Below are 25,686 nucleotides of genomic sequence, written 5' to 3'. Positions count from 1 at the left end.
TTATTTTTTATTTACTATGGATTTAAATCTAAATGTGCATTTTTATTTAAACTTATAGCCTTATTGTCTATCTTTCTAGTTCAAGAGAATTTTGTTAATAATCTTTTAATAAGTCTAAACTATTGAAAAATGACTAACCAAACATATGTGATTAAATATTTCGATTTCAGTGACACCTAGCGGTGACTAGCTGAACATCTACAAACCTGGAAGCTATCGCTATGGTAGTGACACCTAGCGTTGTTTGGCGAAACTAACTTCTCAGTGGTTTACCAACGAACATTGTTGTTGTGTACTAGCATAGATAAAACATACTAGGGTACTAGCATTGACTATAAATCCGTACTAGTGTACAATGGTTGTAGTGGTAGCGTTGACAATGGTTTTTCTCCAACGTTTAACCAGAGAGTAGTGACTCCAGTTATAATCTATATCACAATGGCGTTGACTGAGGTCGAGGTGGCTACTGTGAACTGTGACTGGTGTTCCAGGTGTTCTGCTGGCTGATCCAGTTTCAGTTTGTTTGTTCGCAGAGGATACGCGTCCGGTAACCGGACGTGGATTAGGCGTCCGGCAGTTACTGTCATAACCTAACCTAACCAACCAAACTTGCTGATAGTGAAAAAAATCAAATGAAGGTTCAATTCTCTTCATAACATAAAATTATAAATGCCAAAAATTCTAACAAAAGATGTACAGTTAAGAAGAAATTACATTCAAAGCAAAATCTGTGACAAAAAGTTAAAGCTACCGAAGGGTTTCGAACCGGGGACCTCTCGCATATCAGTCGAGCACTCTATCCACTTCAACACGAACACTGATGGCTGGACATCGTATCATTGTGGTAATGGCGTTCCGGGACCCCCTGGCCCCTACCGGACGCCTAATCCACGTCTGGTTACCGGACGCCTAATCCACGTCTGGTTACCGGACGCGTATCCTCTGTGTTGTTCGCTTGTTAACTTTGTTCTTTTGATGACAGAGACAGACACAGACGACGACAGACAGTTTGTTTATCATATCATATCACTGACAGACTTGCTGCAAATTTCTAAGTAATGTTTGACCCTTTGAATTAATTGAGCTGTTTGATTTATTAGTTGGATCATCATAGCCTAATATACTTCAATGTTTGGGGACTAAGCTATTATTATGTCCATGTCATGAAGAAATAATGTTCTAAAGTAACGTAACTTTTACCTAATGCAAAACGTGTACAGTGAGTTATATTTTGAAATTCAAAAACCATATTCTTACAATTTGCAAAATTTGTTGGAAAGTCCAAGTTAATGTACAGATTTATTTTTGTTTAAACTAAAAAGAGTGCGCCTGACAATGTCTGCAGTAAGTAATCTATTTACAAATTTAATAATTTGCTAATCTTTTGTTTCTTAGGCCTATAACTTAGGCTTAGCCTTAGTCTAACTTATTAAAGCGCAAGTCTAGGCCCAGGTGAGTTTCCAAACATCAAGTTCAGTTTGCTTGATTTTTAAGTTATTAATTACTGGATACGTGTCAACTTACACTAAATTGAATGAAAATATCGATCGATATATTAATTATTCGATAACTTAAGTTAATGTATATCGTTTGGTTAGTTAGGTACAAGGTTAACCTAACCTAACTAACCAAACGATAACTTATAGCCTATAGAATAAAACAATCAAATAATTGATATTTTCATTCGTTTGTGAGTGTAGGACTTAAAGTAGGTAAGTTTACCGTAGGCTAACTTAAGTTAAAGTTTAGCCATGTTTCCCTTAAACTTAGGGATAGGGTGATTTTACTTAAATAACTTCTTGATCAGCATTGTACGTGTTATTACATTTGCGGAAAGTAAATAAAAGAAACGTCTTATAACACTTAAAACATAGCCTATATTTACGCTTATACTGTTACTCACAAGACGGTAAATAAAACTTACCATCTTTTTTGTATATTTACCGTCTTGTGAGTAACATAAGCGTATATGTTTTAAGTGTTATAAGACGTTTCTTTTATTTACTTTCCGTTTACTTATTAGTCTCAGCCTAAGCTTTAAGTTAAAGTATGCTCCAGCCAGATAAGTTATGAACAACAGGTCAATAACTTACAGAATGTTTATTAAGAACTTTCGTTTTCCATTACAAATTTGGAAGGTACTTTGGTATTACCCGGAGGCCACCCTTAAACAGTGCGCTGCGGTGGTTATGTTAGGTTGGGTTACATATCATAAATGGAAAAAACATAGGCCTACCTACTTTATTAAGACTTACTTACTGTCCAAATTTGATATTATTAAGTACAATTAGCGGCCTTTGAGTTCTGCCTCCTAGAAGGCAGCGATGTTGGCGAGGATTGAGTTGAATGCGTCGCCGCCTCTAGCTGCCACACCAACAGGCGGTTGAGAATAGGTAGCAAAATATGATGGTTACCTATGTTTAAACGACTTTTTAACCATGATACCCGTACGTTAAATATAATCTTCGGGATTGTATAAAAAAAATCATGCGAGATAAAACGGGATTTTTCACCATTTAACCATAGAGCTGGCACTAGTGTAACGCTCTACTGGCATACTGACATCACTATCGTAGTAACCTGAGCGCTCAAAGTTTGTTCGCGGGCGGAATGTTACCCCTGCGGATTTGGAAGTCTAATGAAAATAGACATAGCGTGATTAATTAGATTAGCAATAAAAACCGTAATTTTACCCCCTGTCCATATAACTTGCGTTTAGACAACTGAAGATGTACGGGCTGGATTTTTATCCCCCGTAATTTTACCCACTGGAATTTTACCCCCGGATTTTTACCCCCTGGCCAAATATAGAAATTATTAAGAATGATTAATTTTTATATTTGTATTTTTATTTAATTGTAAACATTTTATTATTAAGTACCTAGCCTATCTTTATTTTTTTATTTTGTAATCTCAACTAGGCATAAATAAACAGAATTCGCTGTTTAATTTTGATGTTTGGGATTTGCGTTTGGGGCCAACTGTTGATTAATAAGTATGTAAAATAAACTGAGTAGCTCATTTAAATGATAATTGGGTGAACTTTTCTTCGTGAAGAATAGCCTTTAGCCCTTTCCGGTCAAAAAGTAATAAAAGTCTAGGCTATAAGGCATATTTTGTTTTGTTAAAATACAAACGAAAAACATTGTTTTACCACGGTTGTATAATAAATCGTTAAAGAAATCTTTGAATCAATTACTATTCTGATGTTTGTTTATACGTCATCGTTAAAAGATCTAATCCTGATACTTGAATCTCAAAATTAAAATTGAAAACCTGTTCGATTTATCTGATGTTACAAATAAATTAATATAAATTAAGGCTACTTAATAATAAAATGTTTACTATTAAATTAAAACTGAATGAAGATAATTAACCATTCTCACTAATTTATATATCTGGCCAGGGGGTAAAAATCCGAGCCGTACATTTTGAGCTGACCTCATGAAGGGGGTAAAATTCCGCCCTTTACACTATAGGTTTTTATAATTTGATGTGTTCTGATTAAATTTACAACCGTGAAAATATACGTTTAATTCAGCGTTTAATCCATCGAACTGATGTCGCAAAACCCAAAAGTTTGCGGCCAGAATTTTACCCCCTGGTTTGTGACGTCACGTTCGCCCAGGGGGTAAAATTCCAAGGGGATAAAAATCTGCTACCCTGAAACAATGGTCCCAAGCTGTCGCAAAGAGATCGTCAGCATCGCCTCCTGTGGTTGGGGCAATATTCACCCGAGCATGTGAAGATCTTGATCTCTTTCCTCCCCTGTCGCAAAGACATCATCACCACCTCCTGAGATCGTGAAAATTATGATGACATCCTTCCACAATATAGAACACATCAGTAGTTGGCCTAGGAAATTACCCTGAGGCTTGTCGCACACTACGGCAGACCAGCTCAGGCAGATCAGGTCAGACCGCTCAGGTCCGGCAGTTTTCCCACACACTACATCCGGTCAGTCCGCTCAGCTCAGGCGTTTTTTGAGCGCCAACCTCAGTCAGTAGTCGACAGACAGCGGCATTGGCTGCTTGTATGCTTTGTGTCTTCTTGTTCAGTGCGATGCGATTGTGCGATGGGTTCTAGTAGTAGTGATGAAGAAACTGCTATAATAGCATTAGCACTTGCTGCGGAAGAGGACGAGAAGGCCCAAAAAACCAGGAGAAAAAGGAGGAAATTTTGGGTGCACAGTATTAATGTCGCACGGGATAGTGAGGGAGAGTATCATACTCTTTTCCCAAGATTAAAAATCGAAAAATCTGGTTCACTGGCCGCGGGCCGGCGTCTCGCTCCGGCAGCTCCGGCAAAAATCGCTCGCAGACCGAAAAGTGCCGGAGACGGTCTGACCTGACGTAGTGTGCGGCTCTACATTTGAATACATGGCTTCCGAATTTTGCCGGAACGGTCTGACCTGATCTGCCTGAGCTGGTCTGCCGTAGTGTGCGACAAGCCTTACCGGTACTGTTCTTCTTCCTTATTATTACCATTGACTTCCCATGTGATATAAAAGTTTGAAGCCAAGAAAATAGATGAAGTTCAGGACCATCTCGCCAGAGTTTACTAGTGTATTGGGTTAAATAATAATTTAAATCAATGCAGTATCATAGCAAACAGCTGATTGATTTATCGCTTAACACAGAATATTGTCTCTAGTTGGTGACCATCTCATCAGATTGCACCACTTTTTTTGGCTTCAAATGTTTACATTAGGCCTACTTGGGAAGTCTATTTTCTGTTATAGTCAATGTTATTACCGTCTTCTTTTCTTCATATATGCAGCCAGGGCTGGATGGACAATGTTAAACATTTAAAAATAAAACTTCATCAATAACAAACATATATTTACAACTTAAGCTTTAGTTATAGCCTCTGAGTTATTACAAAATAATTTCCATATCCATTGGATGCTACCCACTAGCTTAATGTTACTTTCAGGTAGCCTACTAACTAGCTGCTAATGGTTAGTAAAAGAGTACCGTTTGCAATTTGCTATAGAGAGATGGAGCGCTAAATATATCATGGATCAATCCCGCCTTTCTAGTAACAGGCGTTGATCTGAATTAAGAGGCTAGCCAAACACTTTTTAATTCATATACTAACATCAAATTGGGGAAATAACTTTAAATTATTACTATAGGTTATCTCATACTGTAATAATTTTTTATCTGTAACTGATGTGAATATTGTACCAATTTTGCAGAAAAGCAACAAAAGCAGTCTTACATTGTGCGAGGAGATTGAAAATGTCCGAGTTGTGATTCGTGTGAGGCCTCTAAGCAGAGACGAATTAGAGAATGGATTCAACAGTGTTATATCAGTAAACCCTGTCACTGGAACAATAGCCGTAACTAATCCGCAAGCTCCTCCACAAGAACCTCCTAAAACCTTTACGTTTGATATTGTTTTTGACACAGATTCAAAGCAGGTAAGCAGAATATGAATTCTATTTAAGGTGGTTGAGAAAAGGCATTTTTTGTGTTTAAGGATAACTTACACACAAAAAATTAAGCCTACTTAGGCGAATAAAGGTACTGGTACTATAAGATCATTATCAACATGCAAATTAATTGAGTTTTAAAAATTTAGTTATGAGGGGATGGCCTCAGAGTCCAGGCACATAAACTGAAGCCTATTATTGTGTACCTATTAGCCTATATCAATGACACCTCCAACAGTCAGGGTATTTTGCGGTGAACTAGCCAAACTGCTAACCCGCTGGCACTTAATTGGTTCGTAAAATCCCAAATGGGAGCACCTGTCTCGCACATCCTTATATTTGTACTCATCCCAATTGAACAACAGGGACTTGATAGCGATAGTTCAGTTGTCTAAAAGCCGTTGCATTGATAAGTTTGTATCGCTGAGCTTTCTTCAGGCTCTTTTATGATTCTCTTACAAGTGAAATCCATAAGCCTACATGTGTGGCTTAGCCAGTTGGAGGGGCTTAAAATCTATTCATAATTTTCATTTTCCATGTTAGGCTACTTTTCCTCTTCCTTGACTAGTAGATTGCTAAGGAAGTTTAGTAATACAAAGGTTACAAGAGCAATAACTACTCAATAAAAGTTTTTCCTGAAAATAAGCCCTGTTGAATTAGACCTAAATTGATTCTTATTACCTATTTCAATTACAGTAGACTCTCGCTCATCCGGACTAATGTGGCGGACGTCCGGTCCGGATTACGAAAAATCCGGACTATCGGACGTCGAGCAAATACACAGTACTGTATATAGCCGTTTTTTCAATTTAGTTCCAGGTCCACAGTAATGATAGCCGGGCATATGCACTTCCACCAGTAATGATCTTTACGGCCAAATTTTGTTCCAGGTCCACAGTAATGATAGCCCGGGCATATGCACTTCCACTGGTAATACTGTAATTGTTCCGGCCGAATTTTGTTCCAGGTCCACAGTAATGATAGCCCGGGCATATGCACTTCCACCAGTATAATTTTTTCGTCCGAATTTTGATCCAGGTCCACAGTAATAATAGCCCGGGCATATGCACTTCCACCAGTAATTATTTTTACCGCTGTGTTATCAGATTTTTTTCATTATTCAAGGTAGTCTCGGTCCTGTTTCGCTCTGATAATCAGACTTCTACTGTACTGTGCCGCTAAAAAAAATCACGATTGCCGATCCGGACTACCGGGAGTCCGGACAAGGCCGATCCGGATGAGCAAGAGTCTACTGTACAAAGCTAAATAATTTTATGTTAAGAAGATTTGTTTATGTTAAGACCATCACAGTTACTTTGTATTTTCAGTTAGATGTGTACAATGAAACAGCTCGGCCCATTGTGGACAAAGTGCTCGCCGGTTACAACGGGACGATACTTGCTTACGGACAGACCGGCACGGGCAAAACATTCACCATGGAGGGCGTACGGTCCGAACCTGAACTCAAGGGGATCATCCCTAACTCGTTTGCCCACATATTCGGGCACATTGCCAAAGCGAATGAAGATACCAAGTAAGTTTAACTTTGGTAAATATTTACGAGACAAAATCACGCTGAACACACTTCAGGTTAAGTGTAAGAATGGGCTATCTTTGCCTGAAAAACTAAAGAATTTTTTATTTAATTAAATTTTACTTACTTGAGTGTGGTGTTACCTAAACTTTAAATAGTACATTTTGGTGGTGAATACTTTGTTCAAAAAGTTACACAGTTGGTACACTCTTAATACTATCCTACAGTATATTTTTTTATGGTTGTGTGTACAAGACTGCCTAATAATAGAAAGAGTTGGCTGTTATGTAACAGCCGTAAATAAAAAATATATTTACATGGTTATGTTATGAAACAGAATGAAATGAATGTACATGTTGTGTGATAGGCCTATCAATATTAAATCAAAATGTTTGTCTCGAATTTAGCCTATTTATTGATGAACGTGTTATGTTTATGTCACTTGTGTTTTTGCAACCTTGCCGTATTTGCAGCAAAACATGCAGGTCTACTTATAGCTAAAGAAATTAGATTATTTGACTGAGGAAAATATGCCATCATATTAGTAATAAATTAGTTCAATTATATCCTGAAGCTTTTTACCGACATGACTAATGCCCCTTTTCCTTTGCCAAGTATATAATTTACCTTTTATTTTAATGTTTTATCAAAGCTGATTTTAATGCCTTCGTGACTTGATAGGGCTTGATTATGATTATTAGAAAAGTTGTTTACATAATCTTTTAGGCCAACTTTAATCCAGATAATTTAAAGAGAAGTCCCAACCAATATTGCTGTACTGAAATTCTTAACTCAATGTTTTAATCATTGATGATTCAGGTTCCTGGTGCGAGTTTCTTACTTTGAGATTTACAACGAGGAGATTCGCGACTTGTTGACCAAGAGCTCAGCTAAGCTGGAGGTGAAGGAGAGGCCAGACGTGGGAGTGTTTGTCAAAGACCTGTCCACCTACATTGTCAACAACGCTGACGACATGGACCGCATAATGACGCTCGGCAACAAAAACAGTAAGTCATATTTCCATATTTTGTGACTAGTAAACCGTTAGTTCAACTGAGTTTGAGGTGCAGGCAGTTGGGACTAAGGGTACTAGCCACTCTAGGCTAAATTAATACAAGTAGTCCCCACCCTTAAGGGGAACTTCCCTGTGGTCAAGGAAAAACTTACAATCCAAAAATTTAGAAAAATTACGTAAAGCTTTGTTGAAAATTAGCCTATAGTATTTGACAATTTCATAATTATTTGGCCCACTCTAATACCACATTTTGAAATAGCTTCTATACCGATATTGGAAAAAAAACATAACCTTATCTGGGATCATCCAGCTCCTTTGGAACTATTGTCCTTCAACAATCTCATAAACTAACCTACGGATAAAATATATTGACTTGAGCAGTAGCCTTTAGCACAATTTTTGTTCAAGTCTATTAGCACAACATTAGAAAATACTTTTTACATTTGCAAGCCCTCTATTGTATAAGGATCAATTGGGGTCCTATCCTTCTCAGCAACAGTGGCGGATCCAGAGTGGGGGCGAATGGGGCGACTGCCGCCCCTTCGGGCATACACATATAATTTTTACTGCATGTAATATAGTAGTGCATACAAATTGCGTAAAATAATTTGTTACACTAACTTTGGACAAATAAATGCCATTTTGGAGACTTAGTTTACACAATTTTTTTATTGAATACCCCCGAACCCCCAGACCCCCTGGTTCGCCACCCCCCCTGTGGCTGTTCTAGATCCGCCACTGCTCAGCAATATGGCCCATGTAGACAGGCAAATGCAACATAAAAAGGGCAAAATAGATGCAACGTTAGAGGCCAACAAAATAAAAGTATATTTATTTGTTCTTCTTATTGTTGAACAAATAAGGGAAACAAACAATAGACATATTGCATCTGTACGCAAAATATTTTTGTCTTGTGAATTGTTACATCAGGAAAAAATGTTTGGAAAGATTGTACTACTGATGTGTTACAGGGGTGGTGGCTGCGACGGCGATGAACGTAGAAAGTTCTCGATCACACGCAATATTCTCCATCACTGTAGAGACCAGTGTTGTCCGAGAAGACAAGCAACAACATGTCAAGATGGGAAGACTCCACCTGGTCGATCTGGCTGTGAGTAAAATAGTACTTCTATACGCTTTGCTACATTATAAGCTTGGAATGATGAAAAAAATCTTAAAAGATGCCACAGGAAGATGCTTTTACCACTAATTATCATAGAAAATATAATAATAAATAATATAAGTTGTACTGGTAGTTTTGTTTGGACGCTAGGTTCTAGCCAGGAACCAGATAGTTCCGCATTTTCACATGGATAATGTCCATTGGTGGGATTTGAACCCAGGACCTCAGACTCTGAAGCCCTGAGTCTGACCATTAGACCAGCTTGCTCTCCCATACTGATAGTGTTGATGCATTTACACATGTTTGATGGTGTGACTCATTGCAGGGATCTGAGAGACAGAGCAAGACAGGGGCAACAGGTCAAAGGTTAGCTGAAGCCACCAAGATCAACCTTTCACTGTCTACACTGGGCAACGTTATCTCCGCTCTGGTGGACGGCAAGTGTACCCACATACCTTACAGGAACTCCAAACTGACCAGGATCCTCCAGGACTCGCTGGGTGGCAACTCCAAAACAGTCATGGTACGTACAAGTAGAATGAAAACGTTTGAAAGTGTATGATGCTCAGTATCATAGTTAGTAATTTGAGCTTTGTTTCACACGTGTGTATATTCTCAAAACAAATAATATTGAAGAGCTTATAGGCTAGTAAATAGGCTACACAATTGAAAACACATACAAAATGCAAAATGTTACTTATCAAATTATGTTTGTAATCGGTGATTCATCGATAGTCAATGAAGTAAGCAGCTGCAGTAAGGTCAATCCACTCATGGATAAATGGGAGGCTACTGTAAATATTTTGATAAGGCAAATTACCTCACTGATTAATACAGGTTTTGCATTGATTAGGGTTCAAAATAGAAAAGTTCTAATCAAAATTGATTTCACTTTGACCATCAAAGTCAGGTTGTTGGAGGTAAAAAATTTAGATCAATAACTATGCTTAGAGATGTTTTACTTTTTATGATACAGGTTGCAGCAGTGGGGCCGGCCAACTACAACTACGATGAGACCATCAGCACACTCAGGTACGCCAACCGTGCCAAGAACATCTGCAACAGAGCTCGTATCAACGAGGACCCCAAGGACGCATTGCTGAGGCAACTACAGCTGGAAATAGAGGTGCTGAGGCAGCAACTGGAGGACGGGGTCGCTCCGGCTGGTGAGACTCGCTTTTTTATGTCCTACCTTCACATCCTAGGACACTAGGCTCTGGGGCAGAATTGTTTTACACATAACTTATTGCTAGAAGCAACTGGTTTCAGCTCTTTCATGGAGCCATTACGAGGTTGTTTAAATTATGTTTTCTCTTTTCAAATTAGGATTTTGACATTTTATACACTTTAAAGTAAACATTTAAGATTGACAAACACATAAACTTGATACATATACGGTAACTGATCAGTTAGGATAACAGACAATGCTAACCGAGTGGAATTTGAGTGCAGAAGTTTTTAGGGTTACTTTTGAGTTCTTGTATTCTACATTGAGCTATTCGCTAGATGATTATCTAATCTTGAAGATTAAAGCATATTCCACAGTCCACATTGTTATGCTACTTTGTTAAGGCACAGTTAGCCTTGTTCAAGGTTGAGCGTTCATTCAAGTAAAGTGTCGGGAAATATTTTCGATGGCCTGCTTGGATGTAAGGTATATACTACCCAATTTAATCAAGGTAAAACCAATAAAATGTTAGTTTTCTAAGCTTACAAAATTAAAAAATTATCCTAAGAGATTCAATAGGGCTTTTAGAGCTCTGAGCCTTAAATTAAATTTATGTTCAGAATCAGTAATTTGAAGCTGTGGACCAGCTTTTGAATCAACCCCTGGATTTTTATTGGCACCTTTTGAGTTCGTCAGGGAAGAAATTTGAGAGAGGTTTGTTCTAGGAGTAGGCCAAGCCTGTCAAGTGAATATCTTTTAATTCCTTCCCCTGGAATTTACGTCATACTGCAACTTTACAGAAGGCAGTGGCTCGGATGGTGAGGGAGAGGACAGTGAAGGTGACAGACTACACAGGGTAGAGCCACTTACCATGGATGCCTTGGAGGGGGTGCAGGAAGGGGGAGGTGATGAATCTAGTCACCCGGACACTCCTGTGGCAGCGTAAGTACTGGCACTTTTGAAAAAAAGTAGGGATGGGTCGGTTTTATAGTCTGTTGTCGATTTTGTCAGGTTTTAAAATGTTTCCTTTTACTGAAGAAAAAAATCAATTTAGTGTCTTAAAAATTGGATATGCAAGCTGATTTGTGTGATATTAAGTTAAGCAGCACCTTTTGTATTTGTATCATGGAGAATGACACATTATTCATGCATTGTCCGAAAGCCATCTATTTACTATCTTTCTCCACGTGTTTTGTCCTAATCAACCCCTGCTATCCCTGCTTCATTCCAATGGTATGATTGTACTCTTCAGTCATCTGCCTCAACCTTATTAACATACCCACTCCTCTTCTTAACCCCAAAGCTCTATATTTCCAACTTTAATTCTCCAGAAGTTGTGATTTACCGCTAGCCTCCCCAGTCCCTTTGCGGATGAAGATACCTCCTACAGTGTCCAACCCCACTGTGACTTTCCCTGCCACCTTAACCTGAAACACCTTGACTGTGTCCAAACCTCTAAATGATATTACATTTCTTTAATTCTCACCTCACCAACCTGTCGAAGCAACAAATCTCCCACCGACTACCACAACAACAAACACACACTGATCATCTCATAGACTAATATACATGGTTGAAACAGGTCAGAAGTCAATGTCCTGAAAGAAAAGCTGGAAAACCTTCAGAAGAAGATACTGGTCGGAGGAGAAAATCTACTAGAGAAGGCTGAAGAACAGGAGAAGCTATTGGAAGCATCAGCTCAAGAACTGGAGCAGAGGATGAGTAGGGAGGAGCAATTGCAAAGGGAGCTGGAGAGAAAAGAGGTAGGCATATACAAGTTTATGCGGTAATTTTTAATGGATTTACATGGATAAAAAAATAGCTCAATTCTGTCTGTACTAAACATTACTTTACCTGTCCCAAATAGTTTCCCTTTAGCTCATCAGGAACGCCAATGTCTGTAAGCTGAGTGAATCCTCTCAATACGAAAGACTTTTATAAACACACACAAATTGGACAATTCAATGTCTATAACCAGACGTTACAAATTAGTAATATTACTTTTTCCAGGCTGAACGGATCAACATAGAAGAGAGGTACTCATCACTGCAGGAAGAGGCTGCCGGTCTGACTAGGAAGCTGAAGAAGGTGACGGCTTTGCTGATGTCTGCCAAGGAGGAACTGAAGGACGTGACTGGAGAAAACCAGCGAGAAATGGAGGGACTGTTGGACAATGTTAGACAACTGACCAAGGAACTAGCTCTGCAGGAGACTATAGAGAAGGTGTTCATACCCGACCAATACAGGGTGAGTTGAATAAATAAGAAATATTGTGATAGAACAGATGTAAGTAAAGTGAACTGGTTTTTTGTGAATTGTATGTCTGATTAGACATTTTTACTGCTAAAACTATTAATCATTTGCAATAAATGTTGAATGTACATACCACAGGGCTGTGACAAATTCCTCCTTTCACCTATTATGTAGATAAAATTCCCTAAACGTGTAGGCAATTCAGTCTGATCTATATCATTTGAAGTTCGTTTTTGCTGATAGTGAGTTTATGTTATTTAAGAAAATATTGGAGACGATTAGTAAAAAGGTTTTAGGATTTGGATTCTGATCTCGTCCTCAGGAGAGAAAGTACTTTAAACATATCAAGATCAGTACACAAACCTAGCTAAAGATGCTGAATCACAAATAAAACCTCACATAAAACTGTATAGTCGCAAACAAAAAACACAAAAGCCCATTAAAAAACAAATAATTCAGGAAAAGCATTGTTTCAACTGTTTAAAAATTGTCTCACCAGCATCTAAATACTATTTGGAAACTAAATTAGATTGCAATTGTTCATTGTTTAACGAGTTAAAAACAGTGATTGTTTTGCAGGAGATGATCGAGCGACACGCACACTGGAATGAAGACATCGGAGAGTGGCAACTCAAGTGTGTGGCGTACACAGGCAACAACATGCGCAAGACACTCGGCCCACTCAGCCCCAAGGATAAGAAGGAGGTTTGTATTTGTAAGGTGTTGGCTCAGTCAGTATAGTGATGGACTACGAATTCAAAGCAGAGATGTTGTGGGTCCTGGTTCCGCCACTAAATTTTAGCCCTCTTTAAATTCCTGGCCATCCTTACTTTGCTAAAGATCTATGTTCAGGCCTGTGGCTTATGTGAATGGGATAATTTAAGGTAAAAGTTGCGACCAACCTCTTAAAAGAAGTCTATTGGTAATCTATATTTAATTCAGGATCTAGTGACCAGCTTCAGATTTGATTAAATTGAAAAGACCACATTTATTACCTGTAGATACAATTTTCACATTATTTAAAAAAATTCTTAATAAAAAAGTAAAACTTAAGACAAGATTTGGTTTCAAATTTAACAGTGGGCAGAAATTGTGAAAGATTAGGTACCGGTAACTCGTTAATTTGTTTTCAGTTGAATTAATTATCAGGTGTTTTGCAACTTTTCCGTCTTTAATATTTCTTTCTGTTAAATAAGAATGTTTTTGTAAGTTAGGTAGTTTTAAAATTGTTAAACAATATTTGTGGTAGCTGATTCAATAGGGACATTGTAAGAATAACAGTAGCCAAAATAATAATTTGTCCAGCATTACACAGAGAAGTCAGTTAGCTTGAAGCTTTTTTGCAACAAATGCCATAAACACAATTCCCCACAAATAGTTGTTTAGTCAAGAACTCAAGAATGTTAAGTTTAAGTTCACGACACAGTAGAAGCCCTCTAATTTAGCATCCAATGGTCCTGTACTTGAAATAAGCTTGCATCATTTCAAGTATGGAAAATGTTTAATGCTTTTCTTTGCTATATTAGCGCATTCGTTAGAGGCCAGGAGCCATCAGCAGCGGAGTAAGGAGTGAACACCGGATGTCGGTTGATCTCTATAAAATTTTGGGGTTATTATTTTAATTTTATTATTATTTTTTAATTGTATATCACCTAGGATGAAGCACAATAAAACACAGAATAATGACCTGCCAACATACAATTTTCTTTCGGGTCTCTAATATTAGCAGTATTTGTTCGTGAGTGTGGGTCCGGAATTAGTGAGGGTCCGGGCAAAGCTGGATTAGTGAGGGTCTTTACTAAGGGGCGAACCCTATGTAATACACTGCAGTACTAAGAAAAAATCCTATTCTTAACACATGATGTAATACAAATGTTTTAGCATTACATGGTCAAAACATCACTTGTAATAAATCATTGTTACATTAATGACTTGCATTTTGTGCAGATCCCAGTTCCAGACTTGTCCAAGGTGTATTTATCTTACAACAATGAGAGATTGACTACAGCTGCTAAGACTAGAGCAAAATCATCAAGGGCAACAGCTGATCACTAACAAAAACAGCTGATAACTGACAATGTTCTAGTCCAAAATAGTTACATTCCAGTCTTAAGGCTGATTAAAAGAAATGATTTTATTTATTCCATAATATTTACAAAATGTATTTTGTAGTTGAAGAATTCTCACGTTTGTGTAACGCTTCACTGTTTACCATTACGTATTGCCAAAGTTGAGTTTTTTTGTTAATTAGTCAATAAGAAATTCTTATTTGTTATCATTCAATGGTGCTTTATTTTGTTGTTGAACAATTGGTTTGTTTATTTTCAACAATTTTGTAGCAATATGTTTTATTACGGGATAACTACTACCTTAGTGTACTGATATTATGATTAATTTAATTATTATTTTTTTATTAATTAGTTATTATTTTTACTCTTAGTAAACACGTAACATTCTAATCTACCATTCCTACTTTATTACTTGTGTAGGTAAATATGTTTTGACTTTTGGCTAATAATTCTCTGTTGATGCATAGTATGTTCACCTACGATGTTAAATTCTAAACTTTCAGTTCTATTTTTGATGGTTTCTTAACCTTTTTATATCTTTTTATTTCATTTTACTGAAATCCAGGATTATGTTTCGATAAGGCTATTCTGCCTTCAGGTATCAAATGATTTTCCTCCTATTTAAAATTGGTTTGAATTTAGGAAATTTCCATTCCTTAAATACTTTTATAAAAACCAATTATGCCCAGATTCAATTTCGTGTATTTTTATGGTTCTGTTTAAATTGTACTAAGCAGCAACAGTAGTTTGTGCTCTTATACTCCATTCACAAAAATTAGCCAGTTTGAGGGGAAGTTCCCCCACTCCTATTTTTACTTAATACAATAATGTTGCAGCTGATTTATGTTTTGGCAAACCTCAGCTGTTGAGCTATTATTTTAAAGGTAGGATCAAGTGGAGGGGATAGATTTACTCCAGTAAAACCACAAAAATTTTGTGAACAGAGGAGAATAATACAAATAATATTATTGACTGATTATATTGTATTGTATGAAAGAAATTTGTTGTATTATGGTGCATTTAGTTACACATTTTGTTGATTACATATTATTTATATCTCTGTGATAAGTTATTTATATAATTTTTTATATATTACCTATTTTTTTGGTAAATAAACCATTTTGCACGTGTTTTTACGTAGTTTTTGTGTCTTTTATTAATCAGTCTTCCTTCCTAATACCTGCTAACACTTTTTAACTAATTTTATCAGAACTTAGTAGCTAAATTCAAAGATGAGCTTTTAATTTAAAGTAATCAGCTGATGTTCCCGGTTTCTTTTTCCCTCTTTAGTTACAGCTGTGGAGTTTGTTCTTAAGCTTTTCGCAATTAAATGAAACTCTTACAAAGTTACATTAAGTGCCTGCGTGAAAAAACATGTCAAGTCATGAAAACTTTGGTAATTGGTTGTAAATCCAAGCGTTTTTATCTACAGCCATATTTCACATTTTATTAAGAAAATCATAAAGGGGAGTAAGAGTAAATAAGTAATCAAAGGAAAGTTTTCTTTAGGTAACAACTACAAACTACACTCTTTTGCTTTTATTTGTTCAGGGAGATTATTATAGATTTCCCTATCCAACTAGATCGGGTCAAAGACGTAAGTGTCCACGTCATTGTAACATAGTATGCTGGGTAACCGAGTGGTTATAGTGCCTATCAATCAAAAGGTCACCGGTTCGACCCTGAGAAAAGTCAGAAGCTTTTTGATGGATCGAAACTGGACCCAGCTGTTCCTGATCTTTGAATAAATGATCCTGGATGAGACAGCTGATCTTAGTGAGTAACAAAGCTACACAGATCATCTCAGGCCGTTCACACTCGTCCAATCAATGGCCACAGCGAGCTACAAGTAAAAACTTTGAATTTGCGGCAAGAGTACACATTGACATCAGGTAAGAGTATGCATATCCGTTAGGTAACAGTACACATTTCTGTTGGGGCAAAAGTTTGCATGCATACTCTTGCCCCAAACATTTTGTTAAGTTTCACACATTTTTATGAATTATTCACTGGTATGGTATCCAATTAATTCAGGTGTTAAAGCTATGATTCTAAAACCTTGAGGTGTGGGATTTTCTTGGAGTAGTGCCAGTATCATGTTAATCATACTAATTTACTTGATTGATTTAATGTTATACTTTCAGAAAGACTGATAAGAAGATACAGAGATGCCTCAGGCTGCTCAGCAGCTATTTGTTGCTGGGATCTCAGAGAGAAAAAACTGGTAAGCAGTGAGAATCTCCAAAACTACTTTACTTTGAGAAAAAGACTCTTAATGATGATTACCTTTTTTGTAACATAAAAATACAGATTTAGTGAAACACTACTAATATTTTGCTTTGTTACAGGTGCTTTTGCTGTAACCCAGATTTAAACCTCAAATTGTTGAACACATTACGAAACTGGGTGAATGTTGTTTTTATGGTCTGAGTATAAAGATTTCCAAAGTTTGGCCTTTAAGTTTGCAGAAGGAAGTAAGATACTACTACATTAATTTAATGCTGAAGATAAACTTGCTGTTGGTTTCTTGAAACAAATCCTTAAGAACCCCTTCTAAAACAAGTCTTGCCAGAATTACTGAATTCAACAAGGCAAAAGGTCAATGGTAATATCTTCCCTATCAGAATCAATAATCTTATTCAGTTTGTATGTAACATACATGAATAGATTCAATACATACAAGTAATTGTACAGAAATCTTAACATATATAATTAATAATATTGGCTTTATACAAAAAATAAAAACGTTCAATGTCACTGAAATAGTATATTTCATACCTAGGGTCGAAAATGAGGTTTTGCTGGCTTGAGATAGTTTTTAAAACGATCAAAAGCTGCAAAAGCATTTCGGTCCGTGGTACGAAAGCTATTTTTCACCACACTAAACCCTATTACCACTATTCACCACAATAATAATGCACTCTGATCGTCAACACAACTACAACTTTAAGGTTATGTGAAGAAATAATTTTAGGAATTAGCAAAAATCCTTATATATAAATACTTGAAGGTGATTTCTAAGAAACACTACTCCTCCGTTAATAATGGACGGATTTTTACAAACGATGTGTCAAAATTAAGTATTATTTGTGTAGACGCCCCCTTTCACCAATTCCTGTAATAAAAGTCCTCGGGCTTTGCCCCACAGGCCATGAAAATCCCAATGTATTTCTTATGAAGAAAATATTTTGTTTACTTAAACAGACGAATTATTTGTGTTAATTACAGCTGTTTGTATTAAACACATGATACACACAAGAGCTTTCGTATTCAGAGTGAGTTTGTTTCCAGTTTCGATAACTAACTGTAGTGGAGTGATTGATTTGACTTTGAGTTGACTCTTTTAAGTCATCGGAAATTGCGACTGTTATTAGTTTTGAATGCCTGTAATACTTTGCAATTGCTCGAATTCGAGCAACAGGTGCACTAATAATAATAAATAGTTGCTAGGCAGCGGTGACAATAAAACAATTCTATTGCAATGCTATGGATACTTATTGTGTATTTAATATGCATTAATGTTTTAAGAGTGTAAGCGGGCAGCTGATTTTGCGGCCCTAGGGATGTATAAACCTGCTCGGTCCCCAAATGATGATGACAGCTGGCATGACCAGCAAATTGTTACTTTCAGCAAACATTCAAATACGGAAATATGTCATTGATAATTATTCTGCACGATACATGAACATGATAAGAGACTTTTTCATTCCCGAACTTAAATGGTAGAAAATCTGCATCAAGAACATTTAGTCTCAACAAGATGGGGCAACACGGTCAATGTCTCTATGGCAGCATTTTGAATGTTATTTCCTGGTCATGTGATCTCATGGTTTGGTGATGTTGTGTGGCTACCGCGTTCACCGGACTTGTCAATGCATGATTTTTCTCTGTGAAGTCACATGAAGACAGGGGTTCAAAAAGAAAAAAACCACTTACTCTGGAAGAATTAAAGGCCACAATCAGGAGTCAAATTGGACTTATCAATCAATAGTTACTGAACAAAGTTAAACATTTTCAAGCAAGCCTTGATAGTTATTTGTGCAACTAGTGAGCAAAGTGAGCAATTGACTCACTCGAGAGAAATCCTTACTCACGAGCCATAGGCGAGTGAGGAATGGTTTCTCGAGTGAGGCAACTGCACTTTGCACTCGAGTTGCACATTATATTTTTCCTATAGTTACAATAAAACAAATAAATTAGTAAAGAAACGTGACATATTTTTACACAGAAGTGAACTTTTAACATGACATTTAATGATCAACACGATCAACAACAGTACAACATCTGACCAGCTGATTTACAGTCAGGGCTGCCAACGTATTTCGCGCGCATACGACCTTGTCTGCACGTTACGCGCTCACTATTTCGTGCCTTCACATTGCAAATCTGGAGTGAGACAATGTTACCATTGTACTGATGAGCGAATTGGCCACTTTGCTTTCTCAAATCAGTGAGAGAACATGTACATTGTTAGGTAACTGTAGGAAAAAATATGTATCCGTTTCAATGTCTGCAGTTTGAGTGAGGTAATTTTCAAAACTTAAAATAAGTTCTTTTATTTTGTAAATAGCATAACATTTTCTTAATTTCTACGTCAATAAAACTTTTCTACAAGCAATAGCTTTATTAAATCCATTTGTTTCCCGTGAACCACCCCGTTCTTATAATAGTTATTCTTTGTTCCATGCCTTTGAAAAAAACATTTTGTTAGTATTCTCCGTGTTAAAAAATAAACAATTTCTAATGAAATAAGATTGGATATTTTTATCTGTTCCTTACATGATATTTCAAGACCTTGATATGTCTTAGATCTGTTTCCCCCTATGAAGGAAATTTACTAAAACGTGATAAACAAGTTTTATGTTGGATGAAACAAAAAAGAATAAAACATATAGAATATTGAAAACTTTTATTACAACTATGCATGCAATCTTTGACTACACTTTGATTGGACTTTAAACAAGGAGCCAAGTTATAGAGTGTGTTTCCATTGTTGTACTGGATTCATTTACTTTATCTTGTGATGTCAAACAACATTTTTTTCAATGATCTGCAACAGCATTAGTTATACATTTTCTTTTGAAATTACACCTGAATCTATGAAATGTTTTCTTTTACCAATTTCAGGTTGTAACAGTATTTATCTTGTGTTCCTTCCTCCAAAAATCTGTTCAACTCAGAAGCAGGAATGATAAGACCACTCTCTATATTTTCAGGTTTAATTTGCTCATCTAAGTTTGCCGCTTTGCAAGAATGCTCAAATTTGGATTCGCCTTTTTCAAATGATATTACCATGTAGTAATCACAAGATTTCTTCATTGTTGGAACAGAATATAATCGATGGTAGATATGATTTATATGACCTTTGGAATAAAAGCACTTCCAAAAAAGTTGATTTTGGCTTATAATTGGACTCCAAGTTTCCCCTGTCGAAAGTGAATAAATTATGTACCATCTTGTATATTTTACATTTAAATTAACATTAATAATCCCAGTCTCATGACTACTTTTTAAGTGTTCAAGTAAGTCTTTAACACGCCCACTCCACCCACACAACAATATCTTACACTCAGTTGGTCGATATTCACAGTAGGTCTGATGCTCCTGATCTATGATCACCGAGTCACAACCTTTCTCAGCATAAGGGCAAATCTTAGGAATCAAATCTAGTAATTGATTCAACAAAGTGTTCTGTTGAAGTGCCAGGGAGAAGTCCTCCCTACAAGTTGGACATTTGTCAATCTTTGAAGCACATGGTCTGCATACTCCATGTCCGTTAATGCATTGTCTTAATGTAGAATCCATCTTCCCAAAGCACACTGGACATTCAAGAATTGTTTGTACCCCAAGTGCTATCTGTTTGTATCCATCCTGTAACTCCTCCTGCAAAAATGTAAATGCTAAAGTACTTTACTTTTAGCAGCATTTTCATGTTGAATAGCATACAACCTCTGTTACCGAATTTCCTTATAGGGAAGAAGCTTTTACCTTTAGGTAGCATGGAAATACCTACTACTGGGTTTGATTTACCTTTTTATTTAGATGTAGGCCTACCTAAAGGCAAAAAACACAATTTGTTCAAATTTGTATACACAAAATAATGAGAACACCAATTCTTCTTTTTACACACATTTGGGGTGCACTATGGGGTGGTGAAAGCACAAGAACCCACTTCCTCTTCCACCTTCAAAAGAGAGCTGTCAGAATCATCCTCAGCCTCCCTTTCAATAGAGCTGTATTTTAATCATCCGCTCTCTTAACATTTCCCTGTATATACATTCTGAATATACTGTTTATACAGGGTGTTTCCGTAAAGCGTAGCGGGCGATGCAGATTCAGATTCTACTGCAAAAATAAGTCAAAAATGTAATTTTTTTTTATCTCGGCTTAGCTCAGCCGTAATTTGCCATTTTGTATTTTTAAATAATTTATAACCCAAAAGCCCTTGAAGTTATTTTTATGAAACTTCGTATGATTTTAACGGGCGGTTTGGGAGCTCGAGCCCAGCTAGTACGCGCCTAGTGTTGGACGCGCCTAACTTTAGTCCCCGGACAAGAAACCAGGCTTGGGAGCTCGCGCCTAAGTTGAAATGGTCGTAGATCAAGTATAGTCGCGCCTAAGTTGCAGCGCAGCTAGATGGACAGGGAATCGCGGGGAATTCAGGTTTTGACGTTGGCAACGGCCAATGCAGAGCACGTTACTGTTGACAACAACAAACGATGAACAATTGAAGATAGATACAATTTTATCTTGGTATATCAACGGTGGCTAATTTTGACGGCTATGTTTCATCTCTGGTACTACACCTTATAAATACGTACAGAGCAACATAGGCTTCTGAAAATCAATATGATTTCTTTCAGAGATCAAAAACATTAGGTAGCCTAATCATTTAACAATGATTACCCTGTGTGTGGAACGGTAACATCTGAAACTCGGTTTCATGCAATAAAAAGCCTAAAAATTAAACAGCAATTGCCCTTTATAATTGACGGAAATAAAATAAAAAGTATTTTAAGCAATTGCGGAGGTTATGATAGTGTGAAGCAAATGTATATCTGTTAATACTTACAAAAAAATTGTTGTAAATTTTAAACATGACACTCTTTTGTCTAACTTTCCTATAGTGAAGTAGCTATTACCATAGGTAGCACTTAGTTCCGGGACCGATATACTTTTCCATTTTGATGTCCCTAGAGGCCAAAAACATCCCCTATTCGTTCGTCCCTATTCGTTCAAATGTTTGTATAGTCCATACATTATATACACGTCCATAAACGTGACAAATTGAGTAATTTTTGTCTGATTTCTGATTTTGATAAAATTTGGCATGAAAGTGTAAGGCGCGATAAACCCTAATAAGTTTGCGAACCAGCATGATCAGACCATGGGAACCCGGGGTTTTATGGGATAAAAATAGTTTTTTTTCCCCAATTTTAATCCCTAAAACATAAATCTTTATCTTTAAAATATTTTAAAGAGTATAAAAAACAAATTAGTATCTTAAAATGTTTTGTACGGTTATTGGCTACAGAGACTATTCAAAAAATCGTAAATTTAAAACTCCCATGTGATTCTCATGGAGAATAAGTTAACTGTTGTAGTTTTGTAGTTTATGGATATATTTTGATGAAACTTGGCAACTTTATTTATTTTAAATAAAGCTCTTAATATTTTGGTAAAAAAACACACTTTATTGCCCTCTCTGTAGTATCGTGGTGGAGGAAGGTTGCCGAAACGGCGCGCTTTTTATTCCACATCTCCTATCTACCCGATGTTCCAGTTGTGTTATATACTTCGATGACCTACACCATAGATAAAACATACTCCCTTAGCCTACACGTAGGTAGTATTAGTTACTTGTTAAACCTAAAGCTATTTAAATAAATTTAATTGAAAGTCCTATTAGGTTATTGGATATTCGCTTAGTCTGTAGGTTTTCTGTGGCGGGATTATTGATATACTGTATATATATTTTCTTATACTCCAAATAATCTAGGTACTACATTTTGATGTAACTAGCACTTGTCAATGACACTGAACTGAGCTCAATCACAACGCAATAAAAAGAAAACGATTATGACTGTGAGCTATTTGCAGTTTTTTATGTTTTGTTTATTATCTCTTCACTCTTTCATAGGGGCAGAGTGGGGGGGGGGGGGGGGTATGTATGCGGTTGCTAATTTTTTCCTAGCTAATGAAATATTTATAATTAAGGTACGGGTGCTTATAACCAAACTCTCAGTTGAAATAAATTCTATTCAGGCTCCACATTTTTATTGAAGTTAATAGTAAAAACAAATACCCCCGCCGCAGCAAACCTGCAGACTAAGCGAATTTCCATTTGACTTTACACTTTTTATGGATTTACACTGAAATGTCTACTTAAAAATATAACATTTATTCTTGATTTAAATAGAATTAGTTTAACAAGTACTTAGGTTTGCTGCATCGGGGAGGGTAAAACTGTTTTTTTATGTGAATAGTTTTGTAAGAAATAAAAACATTTTCCAAATTTGATCAAAATATGTTCACAAACAAGCAAACTACAACAGTTTACTTATTCTCCATAAGAATAACATGGGAATTTTAAATTTACAATTTTTTGGAATTTTCTCCGTAACAATTAGGCGCATAATAACGCTTCAATATACTAAGTTATTTGTTTTTTTAAGCTCTACAAAATGGTTTGGAAATAAATTGCTAAATTTTATGTTTTTTGGGTCAAAAATGGGAAAAACCTATTTTTACCCAATAAAACCCCCCGTAAACCCCCGTTCCCATGGTCCGATCATGCTGGATCGCGAACTCGTTCGAATAAACGTATGTTTACACGTTTGTACCAAATTTCATCAAAATCGGATCATTTTTGCTCGAGTTATCGTGCTGACGGACACATATATATATATATATATATATAAATATATAAATATATATATATATATATGAATTTGAACGGATGGTGTTTTTGGCCTCCAGGGACCTCAAAACGAAAAAAAAATCGGTCCCGCGTCCAGGTCTTACCATGAGTACTACGGTAATAGCTTATTCCCTATATGGGAAATTCGCTAAAACAAAATAATATTTCGTTAAATTACTTCCCGCAAGTTTTTTTTTTATATTTTTAACAACAGAAACCTAAAAAAAAAACTTTTATCAAATATACTTTGAGGGTAATGAAATTGTTCGGAATTTAATAACAAATTCTAATATAACATTCTTTTACTTAATGTGTAAACAATTAACTTGCTAATGAGCTAATACCGGCATGATGTCGACTTAGACCTGCCCCCTGGCAGGACTAAAGTTGGGGACTAAACTCACTGATTTTTATGACGAAAACATATCTCTTAGTCCCAAAATTGGTCTCCCAAACCCACCGAGACTATCTCTTAGGCTGGCGCCTAAGTCTACTTGACTCCCAAACCAACAATATTTAGGCGCGAGATTATCCCTGCACAAGTTAGGCGCGCGCCTTACTGATCCCAAGCTCACAAACCCGTTTTCGAGGCGGCAGCCTAAAATACCGGAAATATCCGGATTTAATCGCGGACTAGCGCTAATACCGAGCTCCCAAACCGCCCCGAATAACCAATCTCCGAAAATATCTTTGATCAAGCTCATCGAATTTCAAAATGGCGGCCATTTAAAATCTTTTAAGTCAAATTCCATGATAACTAGATGATAAAAAAATTCGCAAAACTTTATTTAAAGCCCTTTTTATTACAAATTGAATGACACTTTATTTGCAAAAACCTTATAATAAATAAAAACCTTGTGCAAGTTTTATTGGTAATTATCAAAATGGTGGTCATTTTAAAATCACAAAGTTTAATTCCATATAAACTAGTGACAAAATCATATTATCAGATATTAAATTTCAAATTCAACACTGTGAACAAATAAGAGGTAAATGTGGATTAGTTGAATTTCCAACTGCTTTAAAATGAATATCTGTGCCTGCTACGCTTTACTGAAACACCCTGTATGTGTGTGTACATAAACACAATATTGTGTATATAATAATAATACAGTATATACTGTAGCTTTAACTAGATTAACTTTATTGAGCTTTTGAACCAGCAAGATTGAGTAAACAGAACAAAATATTAAGGGAGTTTTCAAATTTTACTCTTAAATGAAAATGCCAAATTTTTGTGTAGAACTTACAAACAGTTACAAAATTATATTGAAGCATTGTTGTACAATTAAAGATTTTGGAAAAATTTCAAATAATCTGTAGATTTGAAATTCTCTTGTTATTTATTATACAAATGTTATTTAAATATGAAATAAATATGACTCAGGCTTATAAAAAAATTCCCCCGCCGCAGCAAACCTGCAGACTATGCGAATTTCCATTTGCCTGATTGGATTTACACGAAATTGTCTCCGTAAAAATATCACATTTATTCCCTATTTAAATAGAATCAGTTTAATACATACTTAGGTTTGCTGCAACAGGGAAGGTAAAAGTGTTTTTTTATGTAAAATGTTAATAGTTAGTAAGAAATAAAAACATTTTCCAAATTTGGGCAAAATATGTTAATAAACAAGCAAACTACAACAGTTTACTTATTCTCCATTATAATAACATGAGAATTTTAAATTTACAATTTTTTGGAATTTTCTCGGTAACCATTAGGCACATTATACACATTATAACGCTTCAATATACTAAATTATTTGTTTTTTTAAGCTCTACCAAATTGTTTGGAAAGAAATTGCAAAATTTTATGTTTTTTGGGTCAAAAATGAGAAAAACCCATTTTTACCCCGTAAAAGCCCCCATAAACCCCCATGGTCCGGTCATGCTGGTTCGCAAACTCGTTCGAATAAACGTAGGTTTACACGTTTGTACCAAATTTCATCAAAATCGGATCATTTTTGCTCGAGTTATCGCGCTAACGGTCACATATATATATATGAATTTGAACGGATGGTGTTTTTGGCCTCTAAGGACCTCAAAACAAAACAAAAATCGGTCCCGGGTCCAGGTCTTACCATGAGTACTACGGTAATAGCTTATTCCCTATATGGGAAATTCGCTAAAAAGATTAAAAATCTAATCAGGCAAATTGAAATTG

General features: G+C 36.2%; 1 protein-coding gene across 1 annotated transcript; it reads left to right on the top strand.

Moving 5' to 3' along the window:
• The first annotated feature begins 1,038 nt into the window (after positions 1–1,038).
• On the top strand, positions 1,039–15,518 carry LOC129005683 (kinesin-like protein KIF3A). Its single transcript, XM_054434646.1, has 12 exons — positions 1,039–1,344; positions 5,201–5,425; positions 6,766–6,971; positions 7,791–7,978; positions 8,958–9,097; positions 9,435–9,632; positions 10,086–10,275; positions 11,078–11,219; positions 11,860–12,040; positions 12,288–12,524; positions 13,110–13,235; positions 14,478–15,518. The coding sequence occupies exons 1-12, from the start codon at positions 1,336–1,338 to the stop codon at positions 14,583–14,585; spliced, it is 1,950 nt and encodes a 649-aa protein (XP_054290621.1). The 5' UTR covers positions 1,039–1,335; the 3' UTR covers positions 14,586–15,518.
• Positions 15,519–25,686: the final 10,168 nt, after the last annotated feature.

The sequence above is a fragment of the Macrosteles quadrilineatus genome, unplaced genomic scaffold (genome assembly GCF_028750875.1).
Source record: "Macrosteles quadrilineatus isolate MER2022 unplaced genomic scaffold, UCM_ALF_1.0 Scaffold_30__1_contigs__length_1495292, whole genome shotgun sequence".
NCBI lineage: Eukaryota > Metazoa > Arthropoda > Insecta > Hemiptera > Cicadellidae > Macrosteles > Macrosteles quadrilineatus.
The sequence above is the reverse complement of the archived record's forward strand: the minus strand, read 5'-3'. Positions and strand labels throughout refer to the sequence as shown.

Coding starts and splice junctions, on each gene's coding strand:
- LOC129005683 (XM_054434646.1), top strand. Junction 5,426..6,765: donor TTGACACAGATTCAAAGCAG/GTAAGCAGAATA, acceptor TTGTATTTTCAG/TTAGATGTGTACAATGAAAC. Junction 9,098..9,434: donor TCCACCTGGTCGATCTGGCT/GTGAGTAAAATA, acceptor GACTCATTGCAG/GGATCTGAGAGACAGAGCAA.